Consider the following 19,304-nt stretch of genomic DNA (forward strand, 5'->3'; position numbering starts at 1 on the left):
TCAGCTGGTTACTTTTGTTATCTTTCCGAATATTTGCTGGGGGGGGGCATGAATGCGGGGGAGGGGAGAATCTGCAGTTGGGCAAAGGTCACATACTTTTAAATGCTATTCAATTGTCCCGACAATTTTAAGTATCATGAAGATGACCTGAAAACTAGCTGAACACAGAACTTCCTATTGCAAATAGAAGATTGTGGTTGATTTCTGCTCCTAACAAAACAATATGTTGGTCCCTCCACTGACCATGCCATGTGTCAGTAGTCATAGTTTCTATTCCCAAGGAGCATCCCCAAGAAGCTAGGGGAGGATGGATAAGTAAACTGTCAATTATGGCCCAGAGTGACAAGTGCTGAATCTATCCAGATCCTCAGGGTACAAGCAACACATGCTAATCTGCTATCTCAGGGAAAAAAACAAAAAACAAAAAAACCCCCAAAAAACTTAGGGAAGGATATGAGACAGCTCATAAAACTTAAGGAAAAAATGAAGAACCAGGCCCTCAAAACAACAGAAACTTGAATAGCACCAAGAATCTAGAGGATAGGAAAAGATTGAGAGCCTGCTCACGGTTGGAATAAATCAGTGCCATCATTTCCCAATAGTGGGTCTTTCACTCTCGAGCAGTGCAAATGTCACAAGAGTCTGATTGGTCCAGGTGGATCACATGCCCATCCCGTGGCTGGGGAATGCCCTGCAGCTTCACTAACAGTCCCACCAAAACTGCATGCAGCGGGGAAGGACAATTCCCCAGAAGAAAAATGCATTTTTGCTTCCAGAATAAGGGCAGACCTAAACTACAGCCCCATGAGAGCGTTAGAGGATCCACCGGGCCAGGATTTTGAGAGCATAGCCCTAACCAACTTACGACGGAGAGTCTCAGTTAAATTTCCAGAGACTTCCTGGGAGAGATTGCTGTAAAATCCTTTCCATCACATCTGCACAAGAGCAGAATTAGACCTATCAGCTTCTCAAAGTTTTTTGTTTCCTTAAATAAATTCTAAATCTTCGGGTCGTCCGAAGGAACAGGAATTCTTCAATAAATCAGTATTTGATGATAACAGTAGAAGCTGGGCTGGTGTTTCTGATGTGCTTATTGTGCTCCCAACACTGAATTACATTATTACATTGAAACCTGTAAAGGATCAGTGAGGCTGTGCTATATTCCTACAGGGGAGAAACTCCAGTGTCTGGAGTTCAAACTCAGGCTGGTCTGACTCCAAACTCCATGTTTATAACAAATATGCACTAAACTCCCAACATCTTTTCTCTAAAAAAGAAAAGAAAAGAAAAAAATCAATTATAAGTTCTTTTGTTAGTTTGGGTGTTGTTCAAAGTTCAAGTTCGTTTAAGTCGGCTTATTTCTATTTTAATGGTAATATTGTTAAGGCTATAAAAGAAATCTAAAGGAGTCCATATTTCTATACTCTACTGACAAATATGCCATAGAGGACTGTAAAATACTTCTCTTAAATTCAGAAACAATGATTCTTAATACTGAACACTTGCAATGGCAATTGTACAGCCAAGGGGAAGTCTGTCTTCTCCTCAAATCTGCGTTGTTCAACTCTTTTCAGTGACTGCTATTACAAATTCCTATGAGTACATTTAAGTTTGCTTCACATTTTTCTGGCCTGGCTTGCCCTAACCTACTTTTTAAAATTCTAACCGGGGCGCCTGGGTGGCTCAGTTGGTTAAGCGACTGCCTTCGGCTCAGGTCATGATCCTGGAGTTCCGGGATCGAGTCCCGCGTCAGGCTCCCTGCTCAGCAGGGGGTCTGTTTCTCCCTCTGACCCTGCCCCACCTCATGTGCTCTCTCTCTCTCTCTCTCTCTCTCTCTCTCTCTCTCTCATTCTTGCTCTCTCAAATAAATAAATAAATAAATAAATAAATCTTAAAAAAAATAAAATTCTAACCAATCATTAAACAATTTTTATGCTGAACTTAAATATTCAGTAAAGAATTAAAGATTCTGTTTGATTTGAATGTGTATGGTTCATTAAACCCCATGGTTTTCATTACAGTAATATTTAGAGGACTAATTATCTTTTAGTAATCAGAGTATGAAGCAATTTAAATGTCATTCCCGGCACAGGTTAGAAGCAAATTTACTTATTAAATTATGAATGTTTTACTTTATACTGGCCACTGAATAATTTAAAAATGAACATGACACTTAATTGCAGAGATGAAAAAATAGATACAATGACAATAGCCTTGTATCAGCTCAGAACAGCCTGGGCTGAGTTGGTTTTCTTAAAAATCGGAAAGGTCTGTATTTTGGAGTTGCCGATTCAAACATGATTTTCAAGGAATTTAGTTTCAAGTAACTTAACTAAAAATTTTCAAAAAGTTAGACTCTGTTTTGAAGCTTAAGGAACAGTTTAAAATAGACATTAGCAACTTTTATTTGAGAAAAGGATTTGTTTAGGGGCGCCTGGATGACTCAGTCAGTTTAGCGGCTGCCTTTGGCTCAGGTCCTGATCTCAGGGTCCTGGGATCGAGCCCCACATTGTTCTCCCTGCTCGGTGGGGAGTCTGCTTCTCCCTCTGCCCCTCCCCCACTCGTGTGCAAGTGCGTGCTCTCTCAAATAAATAAAATCTTTAAAAAAAAAAGGATTCGTTTTGTTAGTTGGACAGTGATAACACAGTGTTAGGTTGAACTCTCTGTTGCTATTTTTGTAAGTAAAACAATGATCGGAAATTGGCAATTCATTGGCAAAAATGAATATACCACAGCAGATGATAGGTCTTTACAAATAGAAACTAATTTTTAAAAATCATAAATAGAATTGAAAACATTACACGAGATTTGGAAAAATAAAGAAAAATCCATAATCTCACCACCTAAATATAAATTCTGTAATCATTCCTGTACGTTCCTTTCCATTATTTTCTCTGATGCATTTGTCTATATGTTTGTAGTCAGCATACATTAATGTTTGCATATATAGAATTAAAAACCTTACATCAACTGTATTTTTAAATCTGTGATACTATCTTTATATGTGTATAATTTTCAATAATTGTGTAGTCCACTACTTGAATGTACCATAGTTTACTTACTCATTCTCATATTGCTCAATACTAAGGTCTCTTCCAGTTTTTTGATATTACAAATATCAAAAATGGTATGATGAGCATCTTCTGAATTGCTAAGGAAAAGCTGCCTTATATTTATACAATCCATTAAAAAAATGTCTCAAAAAAATCAATGTCTCTGTATTTTTCCACTGTTTGGGTATTTTTAATCACGTAAATTGTGATGAATACTCATGGTACATCAGGAAATAAAAAGGAGTTCCATAAGTTTTTCTTTGTAATTTACCATTACCACTCAAAACTGACATTTTATAGTTATTAATCCTAAAGACAACATAATAATAATTTTCAGAGCTCACATTCTACTCTCAAACTTTCCACTTAGCTTGTAATTAAAATGTCAGAACTCATTCCTGTCCTTGAAAACAATGTTTTGCTTCTGATGATTGATTCAAAACTTTGTTTCGTAGATCTTAATTCTCACATCTTCTATTTGAGTTGCAAAATGAGTCCTCCAGGTAAGGAACAAAATAGGAGTTTAGAATTTAAAATTCGTTCTTCTTAGGTTAACACAGAAAACAGGGTTGTCTTTTTGCCCTCCCCCCACATTTAAAAATAAAAATTTGAATTGTTGCACAACCTGGAGTTTAAACTTTCATATTGAACTATTTGATAAGTTACAGTTCCTAAATTTTCAAGTGGTATTTTTGTGTAAAGAGAACGTGCTCAATTTGTTCTTAACTTAGACTCACACAACATCTTGGCCTGGGCCAGGTTTTATACTGTCATATTTGATAGTAGAAAAGACTGCTGACACACAGTTGTAAATTTGAGATATTCACCAGTGTCACCTATTATCCACCTTTGACTCTTATTTCTTCTGCAGTCAACAAATTACCTGGAGCTCTAGCGCTCAGGATTCATTTGGAGGACTCTTCACCATTACTCCACCCCCAAAGGGCTAGCACAAGTATTAGAAAGTGGCTGATGTACAGGTCTCTTTGTATCGATTATTTAATCCAGAATAATGGTAGTAGAAATACATGTCATCTGTCACTCATCCCCGTTAATCATCCTCGGTGCTAATACTCAATAGTTGGCAATATCTACGTAATTAACAAGGATGCAATATCCAGACTTAGAATGAATCATTTTTATTGAGAATGCTCCGATCTACTTTCTGCCTCCCACCAAACATTCTATGAGGAGAAATCATTCAATTTGACAAATATCTGAGTGCCTTCTCTATGTAGGGTAAGATGTGTATCAAGGAAAGCTGTGTCTCTGGATTTTTTTCTTTTCACTTTTTTCCTAGTCTAATAAAGGGCTAAATTCTTCCAAAACACATCCTGTGGCTGAAAATGTTTTTGTTCGCAGTCATGCAACCTTATGAGAAAGCATGGTCTTCTCCAAATTGGACATACTATAAATTGAAGACATTAGTCATAGCTGGTGCGTTTTTCTTCCATTTAAAACACAACTTTAATACTTTTTTTCAGGTCAGATTTTAAGTGGTATATTGAAATATTGGAGAAGAAATACCATATACATATATAAAAAAAGATAATATTTTAAAAAGCAATCTACATCAGAAGGAGGAGAAATAGCCGTGTCATTTTCTCACATTTCAAGCCCCAGGCATATATGTATAATTTAACAAAACGCAATATGACACAGCACTCATTCATGCGCTCAGCATGTAATTACTGAGACTTGTCATGGGTATCACACAGGAATCCTCTTTGTGGGAGATACAAACTATAGAAATGATCCCTGAAAGTATAGTCTTTCTTTGTGGGAGATACAAAGGCAACTAAGGGCCTATCCTTGCCCTCAAGCAGCTTACAGCATCTTTGGGAAGATAAGACAGCATGGGAAAGCTCTGGAGCAGTGTGGAGTACTGACCCCACAACAGACAACAGTGCTTGGTGCTTTGGGAATGCATGCAGAATGTCCTGGGAAGGCTGCCGAGAAGCAGTGAGGCTTGGGTTGAATTGTCCAGGATGAGTAGGATTTAGCTAGATGAGGACTGCCAGGGAAGGTCCTCTAGACTGAGGAGAAGATTAAAGAAAAGGCAGGATTGTGTAACAATGTTCAGGGGGCAATGAGTAATAGCCTGGCGGAACTGGAAGGCTGTGTCACGGAAAATTAGACTGGAACAGATTTGGAGGTGGGGAAGCACAGGGAGGGCTACTGAGTCTTACTGCTACCCCTTTTCTGTGCCAGGCCCTACATGTATCTTACTGGGTCCTTCTGACCAGTCTATTACTTCCCAGCTTTATAGAGGAGAAAACAGGCTCAGACAGATGATGTGATTTTTTTTTCATGGTCATAAGACTAGTCGGTGACAGCACCAGGAGTCCAGCCGGAGTCTGTGAGCTCTTTCCCCTATGTTGGTTCCTTTACATGTCTTACAGAGGGACTTGAACTTGGTTCTATGTGAATATGTGCCCACGTGACAAGACATAGCCAGATGTGGTAAGTGGCCTTAGCCTCCAGTGGCCTGATATCCTAAACAAGGGTAAAAGAAGTACAAACATGCCCTAAAAAAGCCAGGAATCCCCAGCTTCTGATGATAGAAAAGTCAGGGTGGAGTGCAAGGGTGCTTGGGTTTTACACGTGACATAATTTAACCTAACGTTTTAGTTTCATTTTATAGAATGTAATCCTAGTTAAATATTGTTCTGAAAAACTTTCAAGCCTTCCACGGAATTATCTGCCCTAAACTTTATGGCAATAAATTTTCCAGAAGAGGGTGAATAATGGATTTTTTTTTTTTTTTTGGTTTGATAATATTTACAGACATTACTGGATCTCCACTGCTGACGATGGGTTTGCTGAAACCATGGGACAGCACAGGTTCATTGTTTCTAATTAAAAAACAAAACAAAAACGAAAACACCTGACTCGATAGTAAGAAGAGAGCAAGAATCCCGTTTCCATCTGCACGGCTTTCCTGCTATCCCTTCTTTGTCGTGCGATAGAACAGCCTCAACACACTGCACAAAAAAAAGGAATGTGGCCACTTGCTAGTCAATGTGTGTTTTTTTTATTTTCAGCAAATAGCACACTATCTAATGATTAATTTAACCCAGTTTACAAACTTCAAGTATCTAATTTTTATCTATCATTAACAGATTTCTGCTTTTTCTGAAAAAGAACACATTAGCCTGGCCTTGCTCTGACCTTCTGGCCGCCGCCGAAAGCCCATTTGCGGGCCCCAAGTGCTTAGGCTTTAGGACCTCAAGTCTCAGAGTTGGCAAAGTGCAGTAAAAGCAGACCAGAGAGAGTGTAGAGACAGTCTTCCCTCCCTAGGGTCCTACATTCTTTCTTTTTGTTTTTAAAGATTTTATTTATTTATTTATTTGACAGAGAGAGACACAGAGAGAGAGGGAACACAAGCAGGGGGAGTGGGAGAGGGAGAAACAGGCTTCCCGTGGAGCAGGGAGCCCGACGTGGGGCTTGATCCCAGGACCCTGTGATCATGACCTGAAGGCAGACGCTTAACGACTGAGCCACCCAAGCACCCCATGGGTCCTACATTCTGAAGGGTCTCACATTTGGCTTACTGCTCTGCTGTCACTGTTTAGAAATTCTTTTTTAATTTTTTGATTCTTAATTTATTTTTATCAATCAATCAATGAGATTGAGAGAGAGAAGAGGAGCAGAGGGAGAGGGACAAGCAGACTCTGTGCTGAGCGCGGAACCTGACGTGAGGCTCGATCTCAGGACCTTGATCATGACCTGAGCCAAAACCAAGAGTTGGACTCTTAACTGAGCCACCCAGGCAACCCCACGGTTTAGAAATTCTTCATAATTTTTGAACTAGGGGCCTGACCTCACATTTGCATTGTGTGCCAGGCCCTGCAAATTACGTAGCTGGTCCTGCAGCCTAGTCAAGTATATGGTGGGAAAGATGCTCGTTTTGATCAAAGCAAAAGGCTTATATCAAGCTGGCTGAAGAAAAGAAGGCAACACCAGGAAACAGAAGAAGTTGATGGAGAAGTGAACAAAGGAAACAGTAGTACTGGGCCTGTTCATGACTAACAATGTTGCATATGCAGCTTATTCTGAAAGGAAAGGAAATGTGTTTGGAAAGAGAAAATGTATATCTGATGCCTTTTTCTGTGTGGCTACCTTTTTTAAAAAAAATTAATGAATTAATTAATTTGAGAGGGGAGAGAGAGAGAGAGTGAGCATGAGTGGGGGAAGGGGCAGAAGGAGAGGGAGAGGGACAAGCAGACTCCCCAATGAGTGGGGAGCCCCACGTGGGACTCGAACCCAGGACCCTGAGATCATGACCTGAGCTGAAGGCAAACCCTTAACAGACTGAGCCACCCAGGCACCCCGGTAAGACTACTTTTTATCCAAATTCTACATTCCTTGTTTATATCCTCCCCATACCTACCCTGCTCTGTGCTAATAGTCTGTAACTGTGTAATTCACAATTGCTGCTGACGTCAAAAGTGTCTTATGTTGACACTATTTTTAAAAAAAGAAACAACTGGCCCCAAATAGAGTCCCTTGTGTTAAGCCCATATTACCAAAACAAGACTTAGTGCCTAATCTAAATGCAGTTTCAGCCTCTCCCAGGAATGTAATCTTAACTAGTCAGTCTGGAATGACCTGGCCAGCACCAGTGAGGTAATCCACCTGATAGACCCCTGCTATCCCCCAAAGCCACCCTGTCTGAAATAACCAGCTCTTTGCTGGAATAACTTCCTTGTCCCACCTCCTGCCTACAAGAGTCTTCCATTTTATAGAGCACTTTGGACCTCCTTTCTATCAGCTAGATGGAATGCTGCTCAATTCATGAACTGTTGAATAACGCCAAGAAGATCTTTAAAATATACTCCATTGAATTTTGTTTTTTTAGCACCATTAAAACCAAGAGTTCTACCATTATTTCTATGTTCTCAAGGATAAAAATAAATGAAGACTAACCAAATTAAAAAAAATAAAAAGCAAATGCTGTATATTCTCAGCTTGCTATATAGCAAGACAGTCAACCGCCGTCACTTGCATTTTGGCAGAGATGCAAAGGCAGGCGGCGAGGTGGGAAAGCTTTATAGTGGAAAGAAGAAGGCTTCCGGTGTGCCCTGACTGGAGGCTGTTGGCTTAGGGAAGCTGTAGACAGGCTAACTAGAAAGAGGGCACTTATTGGTGCTCTCTTGTTAGAGTCCTAAGTTAGAAGCAGCAACAAAATTTAGGGAGGCTGCCAGTCATTAATCATGTCCTGGCCATTTGGGGCCAGTTGTTATAGAAGTTATTATTGAGCTTCCCGGATTGTTACTAGAGATAGCAATCTGGCATTGTGCAGGTCTGACTTACAGCGGGCTGGATTGCTGGGTGGTTTATTGTAGATAAGGAGCTGGTCTTGTGGGCAGGATGCTGCAGGCTGGGGATCGGAGCTCTATTTTTATATATGGTCTGGCCATTGTCCTGCTGTATGTTCAGTCTCTCACATTATACCCCTTAATAACAGGGTTTTGTTAGTCTGGTTACAACAAATTGTCTATGTCAATCCCTACACAACATGTCTTCTTCCCTGCTAGTCTAGGTAACAATCACTTTTCATAATAAATGTGCCAGATAATGTATTGCTTATCTAGTCTTACTGAACAGACCTTATTAGCTGATTCATTTTGAGAGTGTACATGTTAGGGGAAGAAACCACGCCGATTTAACAATTCTTTTGTTCTGCTTCAGTGAAAATAACTGTATCCCTTAATTTTTTTTCTTTTCCTAAATTGCAACCTTAGCTTCCATGAAATGATTCCTGACCTTCAAGGGAGAAAGGGTTTGAATCCAGCATATGTTTGGGACATAATGCATTTAGCCATCAATTCTTAACGTTTACTGGGCATTATTTCTCCCTGCTTGGACCTTGTAGACTATGTCTGGCTGAGTTTTTGTTACACCATGATTCCATTTGACAGATGTGGATTTCTGGTTGAAGGCTGTTATATGGTATTTGACGGGTTTTTAAATCTTAACTGAATCTCCCCTTCTTCAGTTGGGTTAAAAAGTATCCATAATTGGGGCACCTGGGTAGTTCAGTCAGTAGAGCATTTGACTCTTGATCTCAGGTCTTGATCTCAGGGTTGTGAGTTCAAGCCCTGCAGGGGGCGTGGAGCCTACTTTTAAAAAAATCCGTAATTCATATTAATTTCATCAATAACATAGATTAAAAGTTCAAGACTTGGATCATGAAATGAAGTTAGTAGAAATCATTGTCATTACTGAGATTTATTGATAGCCTTTAAAAATACAATGCTAAAATGTTTGATGGAACATATATTTCTCTAAAAACACATACCATTTATAGAATCGAAAAGGATAAAATAGAATGTAAGGCATCAGAATTAGCAGGACCCTAAAGCTTCTAGCAACCACACTCACAATTCCCACTTTCTCACCTGGGAGCTCAGTGTTTCTTTCCTCCCCTGCACTCCTGCCAAAGCCAGCATCCTCCACCAAGTTCTCGCAACCTCACATCCAGGTTGTTGAACAGCCCCTTGCCTCCTTTACCCCAGTCCTTCTACACAGCTGCCAAGAAGAGTTTCCACGAATATCTTTCCATTGTGTCCCTCAGCAATGCAGTGGCATAAGAAACAGAATCAACATATGTGGTCCCTTCACACATGCCGGGTACCGTGCTGCTGCAGGTAGGTTCTACCACTTTGAGCTACAGGAACTGCTACTGAGAAGGTCAAGCAACTCTCAAGATCTCATCACCAGAAAGTATGGACCGATGACTTTATGCCCCAAAGCCCAATCTCTTCTCTTAGCCACTTGGGTCTTATATGTAGTAGAAAGGGCATCAGGGGCGCCTGGGTGGCTCAGACGCTTGGGCATCTGCCTTTGGCTCAGGTCATGATCTCCAGGTCCTGGGATCGAGCCCCTGCTCAACAGGGAGTCTGCTTCTCCCTCTTCCTATGCCTCTCCCCCTGCTTTCACTCTCTGCCTCTCTCTCTCTCTCAAATGAATAAATAAATCTTAAAAAAAAGAAAGAAAGAAAGAAAGAAAGAAAGAAAGAAAGAAAGGGCATCAGACAGACTTGGACTTGAACTATCTCTACCATTTACTAGCTATGTGGCTTTGGGCAACTTAACCTATATGGACCTCAGTTTTTTCATACATAAAATGTGAATGTTTTGAGAATTGGATGGTATAGCAGGGCCGGGATTCAAACCAGGTATTGAGCTCTGGAGTCTGGCTCTTAACCACTACGCAAGGCAATTTGCATGGAATGACTAGCACCAAATCTGGAATGGAGTGGATATTCAGTAAATGGTGGTTAACTAGCCAAAATAGCTCCCTAGACTAGTTCTCAAGATTCTCCACCAGCTAGATCCTCCTTCTCCCTACTAACTCCTCGGCCTCTCCACGTACACCTCTTTAATCTTAGCAGCTGAGGACGCAAGTTTGAAAGAAAAGAGATCTGAACACCTAGGTACTGGTCTTGACTCCACCCTATGCACTGTGTCACCACAGCCAAGTATATTTTCCTCGAATCTTGCATTTCTTGTCCATACAATAGGGAGTATATATTTCTTGCCTACTTCACAGGGTTATTATGAGGGTTACAGGTGTTATTACATATGAAAGCCCTTTAGAAACATATAAGTGATATTGATCTGTTTACTTGAAACATACAAGTGATATTGATCTGTTTACTTTGGGGAAGCAGTTGTGTGTGTGTGTGTGTGAACCAGGAGGGGGGGCTACTCAGCCTACTGGGTCAGAGAAGTCTCCTTGGAGGAGCTGACACTTGAGGAATGTGGAGTATTAGCAGGTAAGGAGGGTTCCAAACTGAAGCAACAGTGTGAACAAAGTCAAGGAGATATGAAGTGGCGGTGTGACCTCAGAGACGACGTATGTATTCTTAGAGCTGGAAGTGAGATGGAGACATGTAGACAGGGGTCAAGTCAGGAGGACCTTGCAAGCTCACCAAGGAACATGAACTCTTATGGCTCTTGAGCCATAAAAGCCACGGAGAGGCTTAAGCAAATCAATCATGTGGTAGGTCAGGGTTGTAAGAAGATTACTCTCAAGGCAGAGTGCAGGATAAAATGGGAGGAAACAAGAATGAAGCTGAGAGAGTGGTCAGGATAAAAGCTTTAGCCAGGGCCAACAGTAGGGGCAGGCAGTAAGAAAAGGAGAGGTGATGTCAATAAATATTTAGAAGACAAAACTAGTGGCACTTGGTAATAAGCAATTAGTATCTTGGGATAATAAAAGTCAACAGGTTTGATGATTGGTCCTTGGCAAAATGCTATAGTCAGTTTTTAGAAATGGCCAATGAGCATTTAATTTAGGAATTAAACTGGTAGATCAATATAACATCAGCATAGGTTGACTATGAACAAATCATAACAAAGGTGCATCATTTCCTTCTTTATAGGACAGTTATTTTTTTCTCTTATAACATAAGAAATGTTTGTTACAGATAACCTGGAAAAAATAGAAAACCAGGGGAGGAAAAAGTTCTGCCCGCCATTAGGAGCATTTTGTTGTTAGTATTTTTTTTCTAGGAATATTTTTTAACATGATTATAATCATTCTATACATTATATCTAACAGCCGATATACATTTTTTTCTGTTTTAAAATAATTTTTTCTCTTAATGTGACACCTTAAACATGTTTATCTTGTAACAAAATCTGTAAATATCATTTTAAATATTTAGATATTAACTTTCTGTGGATGTTCTTTAATATATTATTGGATATTTAAGTTAATTCTAATTTGGGAACATTTAAAATAGTAATTTGATTGATACCTTTATATATAAAGCACTTTGCACATGTGGGACAGATTCCCTTCAGTTAGATTTTTACGAAATTGTACAGCATTAAAAGATATGACTACTTAAGGCTTTTGCTACATATTATCAAACACTTTCCAAAAGGACTATAGCAATTTACAATGCCACTAGTGATGTAGGGAAATCCATTTCCCATCTTTTCCTGCATAAAGTATTGTCATTACAAAAAATAAATAAAACCAGGGGCGCCTGGGTGGCTCAGTCATTGGGCGTCTGCCTTCGGCTCAGGTCATGATCCCAGAGTCCTGGGATCGAGCCCCACATCGGGCTCCCTGCTTCACGGGAAGCCTGCTTCTCCCTCTCCCACTCCCCCTGCTTGTGTTCCCTCTCTCGCTGTGTCTCTCTCTCTGTCAAATAAATAAATAAAATCTTGAAAAAAAATAAACAAAACCAAAACACTTCACTAACTCGATTACTAAAAATGACATCTCACTTAATTTTCTTTGTTCTTAAAAATATGAATAATACATGCATACAAAGAAAAAGCCAAGTGGTTTAGAAGGGCATAAACTAAGAAAGCAAAAATCTCCCTCTTTCTGCTAATCCCAAACCTCCCTGCTTCCCCAGAGCAACCACTATAAAAGCTTTCTTATCTATACCGTTCTGAACTTTTTAAAAAAATAAAAGTCTTTGCAAACTAGTAGTGGGTACTATTTATATCAGACTATTCTGAATCTTGAAAACCTTTCCATGTCAATGCACATAGCTCTACTCTGTGAATATATGATATTTTCTTTAACCAGTACCCTATTGATTGACATTTAGGTTCCTTTCAATATTGTGCTATTGCAAATAATGCTGCAGTGAACATCTGTGAATTAAGATCTTGATAAACTTTTGTAGAATAAATTCCTAGATGTGGAACTGTATAAAATTTTGGTTTTTTTAATTAAAATTTTTTTAAAGACTTTATTTATTTATTTGACAGAGAGACACAGTGAGAGAGGGAACACAAGCAGGGGGAGTGGGAGAGGGAGAAGCAGGCTTCCCGCTGAGCCGGGAGCCCGATGTGGGGCTCGATCCCAGGACCCTGGGATCATGACCTGAGCCGAAGGCAGTCGCTTAACCAACTGAGCCACCCAGGCGCCCACAAATAAAATTTTTTTTTAAAGATTTTATTTATTTATTTGAGAGAGAGAATGAGATAGAGAGAGAGAGCATGAGAGGGGGGAGGGTCAGAGAGAGAGGCAGACTCCCTGATGAGCAGGGAGCCCGACGTGGGACTTGATCCCGGGACTCCAGGATCATAACCTGAGCCGAAGGCAGTCGCTTAACCAACTGAGCCACCCAGGCGCCCACAAATAAAATCTTTAAAAAAAAAATCTGGCAACTCTATTAACAACCCAAGGTTCAGATAAATGTGTCAAATTAGTTAACGCCCATAAAGCAAGCAAATCACTTGAACTAAATAAAATATCTTGAGAAGCAGCATGGTAAGTAGAAAGAACAGAGATCTCAGAATTAGGCAAATCTGAGCTTTAATTCGCCATCCTGTGCCAATTTATAACTGATGGATCTCGAAGACATTAGTATACCGACCCTAGCCTCACTGTCTTCACCTGGTAAATGGGGTTTAATTTACCAGTTTTAAGGGTTGCAGAATGGATTACATGAAGCAACACACACTTAACACTCCCCTGATACAAGACAGGCAATGAATACCAGTTCTCACTCAGTTCTTCCTCATGCATTTTAGCTCCAGAAACTCAAATTTCCCATCACAGTGGCCAAAACCGAAGAACTCATTTTATCCCTCAATTATTAAACAGAACAAAGTGCTCCGCAAACTGTGCCCACAAAGACATGGCCCTCTCCTGACCATCTCCTTCCACTCAGCAGGTTCCTTTGGCAGATGGAGTTGCAAGTCTCCCCTACTTTCACCCACTGGGTGTTACCCAACTATGGCTGACCAGAACTCTTTTCTTCTGATTGTGCTGAACAATACATGAGCAGAAAACCTTTAAAATAATGCCACACTGCGATTTCCTCACGTTTTTGTTCTCTCTCGCTTTTTTTTTTTTTTTTTTTTTTAAGAAAAAGGGCACACAGGGGCACCTACATGGTTCAGACGATTAAGGGTGACTCTTAATTTGGGCTCAGGTTGTGATCTCGGGGTCGTGAGACTGAGCCCCAAGTCTGGCTCTGCGCTCAGCAGGGAGTCTGCTGGGACTCTCTCTCCCTCTCCCCTCATCCCACTTATACCATTCTCTCTAAAATAAATAAATAAATCTTCAAAAAAAAAAAAAAAAAGAATAAGGGTACATACACTCATTTCAAATTATCATATAATGCTAAATGCAAAATTCTGTTTCCTTAATTTAAAAAAAAGTGAAAAATCCTACTCACTCATTTGAATCAATAAAAACTCTGTAAAACAACTGCAAATGCACAAAATAAAATGATTTTCCACTGTGGCTCTTGTGCCTAGGTCTCTCTGATTCAGAGTCATACCACATGGGGGATTATTTTCTAATGTTCATCTTACAAATTGCTTAACTAACAATATGCGGTCCAACTTTCCATTTAGTATACCTTATCTACTCTCTACACACTGTGACTTTTTTGAAGGAAAATTAACTAAATATTTCGGCAGTTTAAGTAGTGGGAAGGAAAGAATTAAGATTGTAGATACAAAGGTGCTGTTTTAATCAGCTTATTAAATATAACATGAACATGTATCAATCAACTAACATTTAATTTCATGGTCTATGATTCAAAACTTTTCAAAAGTGTAACAGTACAAAGTTATCAGCATTTACTTAACAATTCCTTTCCAATTTTGTTTTAACTCATGTAAACCATACAAAATGCTGTATGACAATTGTTACATGTCCTCATAGACTGGAAGAAGGCATGATTAGGAATTAAAATACGAAACATAATTTGAAATTTATCTGTCTTGTGAGATATCAGAACTCGATCCAAAAAGAAAAACACCTACATATATAAAAACACAGCCACAGAATTCCTAAAGTTAGGAAACTCAATATAGGAATCTTTCATAAGTCTATTTCAAACATTCCTATCCCCAACAGACAAAACTCCGATGAAACAAACCACTAAGCTAAAGTTTGTTTTAAACTGTTGCTGCAGAAAATGCAAACAAATCTCTATAAATCTCATTTAGAAAGTAAACCGCCTAACTGCACATTCATTTAGGAGTATTATACAAAGATTTCCCATTACAGAGTCACATTTTGACTCGGAATGTTTGCGCACACACTTATCTCTTTTCTTCCACTGAAAAAGAGGTTTCTTCATGATCTGAATGATTTACTTCTTCACAGAATGATTTAGCTTACCTAAACTCTACTTTTGTGAAGGAGCGGTGAAAATTATCAAGAAAAGCCAGCGGTTCTGTTCTCTATTTTGCCTGGTAGCAAAAATCGAAAAAAGATCCTTTTCGCTTTCAAAAAGTCCATGGGGGAGCCTGGGTGGCTCAGTCATTAAGCATCTGCCTTTGGCTAGGGTCATAATCCGCCGGGTCCTGGGATCGAGCCCCACATCGGGCTCCCTGCTCGGCAGGAAGCCTGATTCTCCCTCTCCCACTCCCCCTGCTTGTGTTCCCTCTCTCACTGTCTCTCTCTGTCAAATAAATAAATGAAATCTTTAAAAAATAAAAAAATAAAAGGTCAGTGTCAGACTATTATTTCTTCCTCAAGTGGAGGAGGGCCTGAGGGTAAGGGTCATTAACATCTTTCACTAAGACAAAAAGACTCAACTCTGGTTGCTAAGATACCAACAGACAGATTCATTTAGAGCAGTCAGGACCAATGATTAGAGAAATCTCCCCACGGAACAACACATTAACTACAGCGGGAACCCCTAAGGCAAACAAACAAAATCTCAAAGGCATAGGTAATCCCTGCCCTTGAAGAGCTTCCTATCATCTGCTGTTTGTATTTAAAATTACAAAGCACATTTTAAATATATATATATTTTTTTTAAGGAACAGAAATAAGACAACAGGAAGAAGAGATGGAGGGAAGCTAAAGAAATGTGAATGTCAAGGTCCAATGTTTCATCTGAGTCTGCAGAATCACATTCCCTGGTTCACTATTTTATTGAACCGAATGAGTCAGTACCATGTGCTGCTGACTCTTCTGGGCATCAGTGACCTGCTGGTTATAAGACAAAGTGTGAGCCCTCACTGAGCTTGCATTCTAGTGAGGAGACAAAGCAGAAGTGCTGTAAACGTTGACATCTCTGCCTGTGTGCAAGTATGGAAGGTTCAAGAAGCTTCAGAGGGGCATGGAGACAGGTCGGGAAGGCCTCGTCTCTATTTAGCGATTACTATATGCCACGTGTTGGGCTAGGCAATGAGACAGACTGAACAGGAGGCACATGTTCTCTGTCCCTTGAGTGTACTCAGGTGGGAGGTCCAGGTAAAGTAACAAGGAATTCTTGTGGTGCCACTTACTGCCCCTGGAAGTCTGACAAGTTGGTAACGCCTTCATCAGGAATAGTGACACTCACCTTCTAGGGTTGTTTTGAGCACTCAATGTTTATAAAACATTTGGCACACTGCCTGGTAAACCACAAATTTTATTATTACAGTTAAGCGTGCGTGTTCTAGAATTACAAGAAATGAGATTGGTGGAAACTGAGGATGGCAGAAAAGGGGAAGAGACAATAAAAGTCTTTAAAAAATCTAAAAGGTTGGAGAAATGGGTTCACATGAGGACTTGCAAGACATACTGCAAAGTGTATTGACGACCCTATAAGAAACTGGATACAATGGAATCACATCACACACCCAATTAAGAGACAAGAAATGAACTGGCAGAGAAGAAAGGAGAGAACAATTTAAATACTACAGGGGCTCTGCCACCATTTCACTCAATAAGGGAATATTTCAGAGTGAATGAGATTTACAGAGAAAATCAATCATCTGTAGTCCTACAGGCAAACTCAGATCCCACGTATCAAGTGTGAGCACCTCACCTCACTGTTAAGTCTAGATATAAACAAAGACCTGTTTTTCAGTACACATACCCTACATGCAAATGTACTATTTAATCTGGCATACAAGTAAGTAAATAGCTAAAGGAATTTTAATTACGTGTGATTTTCATCACCTTTTGTATTTACTTGATAACTAACTCCTGCTTTAAGATGATCTACCATATGATCTGCATTTGACAGACACACAAATGTGCCCAAAGGACTTGGGGCCAGTATACAGCCAAGCCAGGATGCCTGCCTCATTCTGCCTGGCTCCAGATCCCTGCAGTCTTTCCATGATGCCTGGCCATCGGAGTTTGGATTTGAAGGGACAGGCTAAGATTAAGGAGGAAGAAGATGCAAAACATTTAAGAGGAAAGGTTAATAAGACGGATGGGTATTTGTAAGAAAAGATAAAGACATTAAGACCAAAGACAGAGAAACCAAGTCAGAAGCTGGTGTGACATATGCTCATCACAAATTTCCAAAATAATATTGATTTCACATATTTCAGACCTCTGTGCATACTGAATTTTGAAGTTTTATGGAAATTCAAACATTTCAGCATCCAAACTGTCTGAGTACCTTTCACATCCAAAGCAGCACACGTGTGTATGCACACACAGACACACACAACTTCACCAAATCATGTGTCCATCCAGACCTAAAGCAACAAGTTCTACTGTCTTAGAAACAGAAGGGAACATATGCCAATAAATCAATGGGAAAGGATATAAGTCAGAGATAAATGAATGCTGGGAGTAAAGAAAAAAACCTTCAAAGTACTAGGTGAATAATGGTGCCTCTGATTAGTAATGATGAAATGGAAAAATTGAGAAAAGTAACAAATAGAAGTGTAAGTCAGTCCTCAAAGGAAGTCTTTTGAAGTACATTCCCCAAAAAATTCTGCAACAGAATTCATGAAGTATTTACTCTGTGCCAGTGTACTCACACTAACAAATCTATACATTGAATCATATTTCCCACTGTAATTTTAGCAATTCTCCCTTACCTTGGAGGAAAAGGTCTCCAGCCCCAATAAATAACAAAAGCTGTCATATGAAATAATAACAATAATGATAATGACAGGAGTTACCGGGGCCATGCATCACGCTTTTACAACTCATCTTATAAAGTAGATACTTTATTCTGATTCTACCCGCGAAAATACTTACTTTCACATTCTGTAACTTGCCTAAAGTTGTCTCACACCATGGGGTTGGGACTCCACACTCATGTCCACCTGACCAAGGCTCTTAACCACTTTACATTGCTTTTCCATTTTAAAGATTCAAACGTTCCCATGAGAATTCTGCATTTTTTAGTGCACAGTTTATGAACACAAAATAATTCTCCCACGCACTATTTTACAAGAAGTAACTACGATGAACAGTCAGCACCTTAAGTGAATTCAACTTTTCATCCCCAAAACAAAGACCTTCTTGTGTTTATTACTATTTCACATCGCACAAGTACTATCCATGAATGGCACATAAATTGATAAAAACTCAAAATAAAAGGAATACGTTGCTGGAACAAGTCAGCAAATAGTGTCTCAAAAACTTGAGAAATCAGCTCTACCAGATTCTCGTTAAAATACTCTGTGTGTACAGGGGCTTAATAACCTGTAGTTTTTTTGAAGTGTAAATTTTACCTGGGTCATTATGGGAATGAGGCACCACAAAGACTTGAAGGGGCTTAGAGTCCCATTCATTAAATAAATAGCTAATGTCAAATCCTTGTTTCCAAACTCCACCATCTGGATTGTCAAAAGGAATTAGACTGTAAACATCCAACATCTAAAAATACAAAAGACAAAATATAGGGGAAAAAAGAGTAAATTTAACCATGTATTACCATTTTTAATTTGAACTTAATGTTGGAAAATATTTGCTCAAAGCTAGTCACTGTGTATGTATTTTACTAGATAAAACTATTTCTGTAGACATTAACTGAACAGTTTAAGGCAGAAAACATTTAATTACCATTCAAATTCTTAAAATGCTACTGTGTTACTTAACTATCCTGATAAATAAGCCCCTCCTCCATCTGCTTCTAATGAAAAATAATTTCATTCAATTCCTTCTTGCCCTGCTTTTCTTCTAATACATTTTAGTGGAAACTGATAGGAACTAAACAGCAAAGAAAAAATTTCTTGATGAAATGTGATTATGACCAAATATTTCAGCATTTTCACAAGCAATACTGATGATTTTTTTTACTTTGAGTTGTCTTTATTTTACAATTAATCACATATATTTTAAAATCTGTATCTGAATGGAAATGCATCTACAGCTGTTCCTTCATTTAGCAAATGTTATGTTCACCTTTTTCATTCTAAAACTAAAACTACAACTGAGTGAATGAGGCATAATCATGTAAAAATGGAAATTTTTAAATGTTCAAATGCTCTCTATGTTTCCAATGTAGTAGTCTGAGGTAATAATCTTTTTGGACACAAAGGAAAAAATATTGCAGAAAAAAAAAAAAAA

General features: G+C 39.1%; 1 protein-coding gene and 1 pseudogene across 1 annotated transcript in view; both read right to left on the reverse strand.

Annotated features, from left to right (window-relative positions):
* Positions 1-4,730: 4,730 nt before the first annotated feature.
* Positions 4,731-4,827, reverse strand: LOC118006861 (annotated as a pseudogene).
* Positions 4,828-15,819: 10,992 nt separating this feature from the next.
* Positions 15,820-19,304, reverse strand: part of LOC118006860 (alpha-mannosidase 2-like) — an 8,806-nt gene continuing 5,321 nt past the window's right edge. The window contains exon 3 of the mRNA XM_034999651.1: positions 15,820-18,611. Coding sequence (XP_034855542.1) covers positions 18,390-18,611 — 222 coding nt within the window. The 3' untranslated portion in view covers positions 15,820-18,389. The remainder of the gene's footprint in view (positions 18,612-19,304) is intronic.

This window comes from Mirounga leonina, unplaced genomic scaffold, assembly GCF_011800145.1.
Source record: "Mirounga leonina isolate KUSES-001 unplaced genomic scaffold, KU_Mleo_1.0 Mir_99861, whole genome shotgun sequence".
Classification (NCBI taxonomy): domain Eukaryota; kingdom Metazoa; phylum Chordata; class Mammalia; order Carnivora; family Phocidae; genus Mirounga; species Mirounga leonina.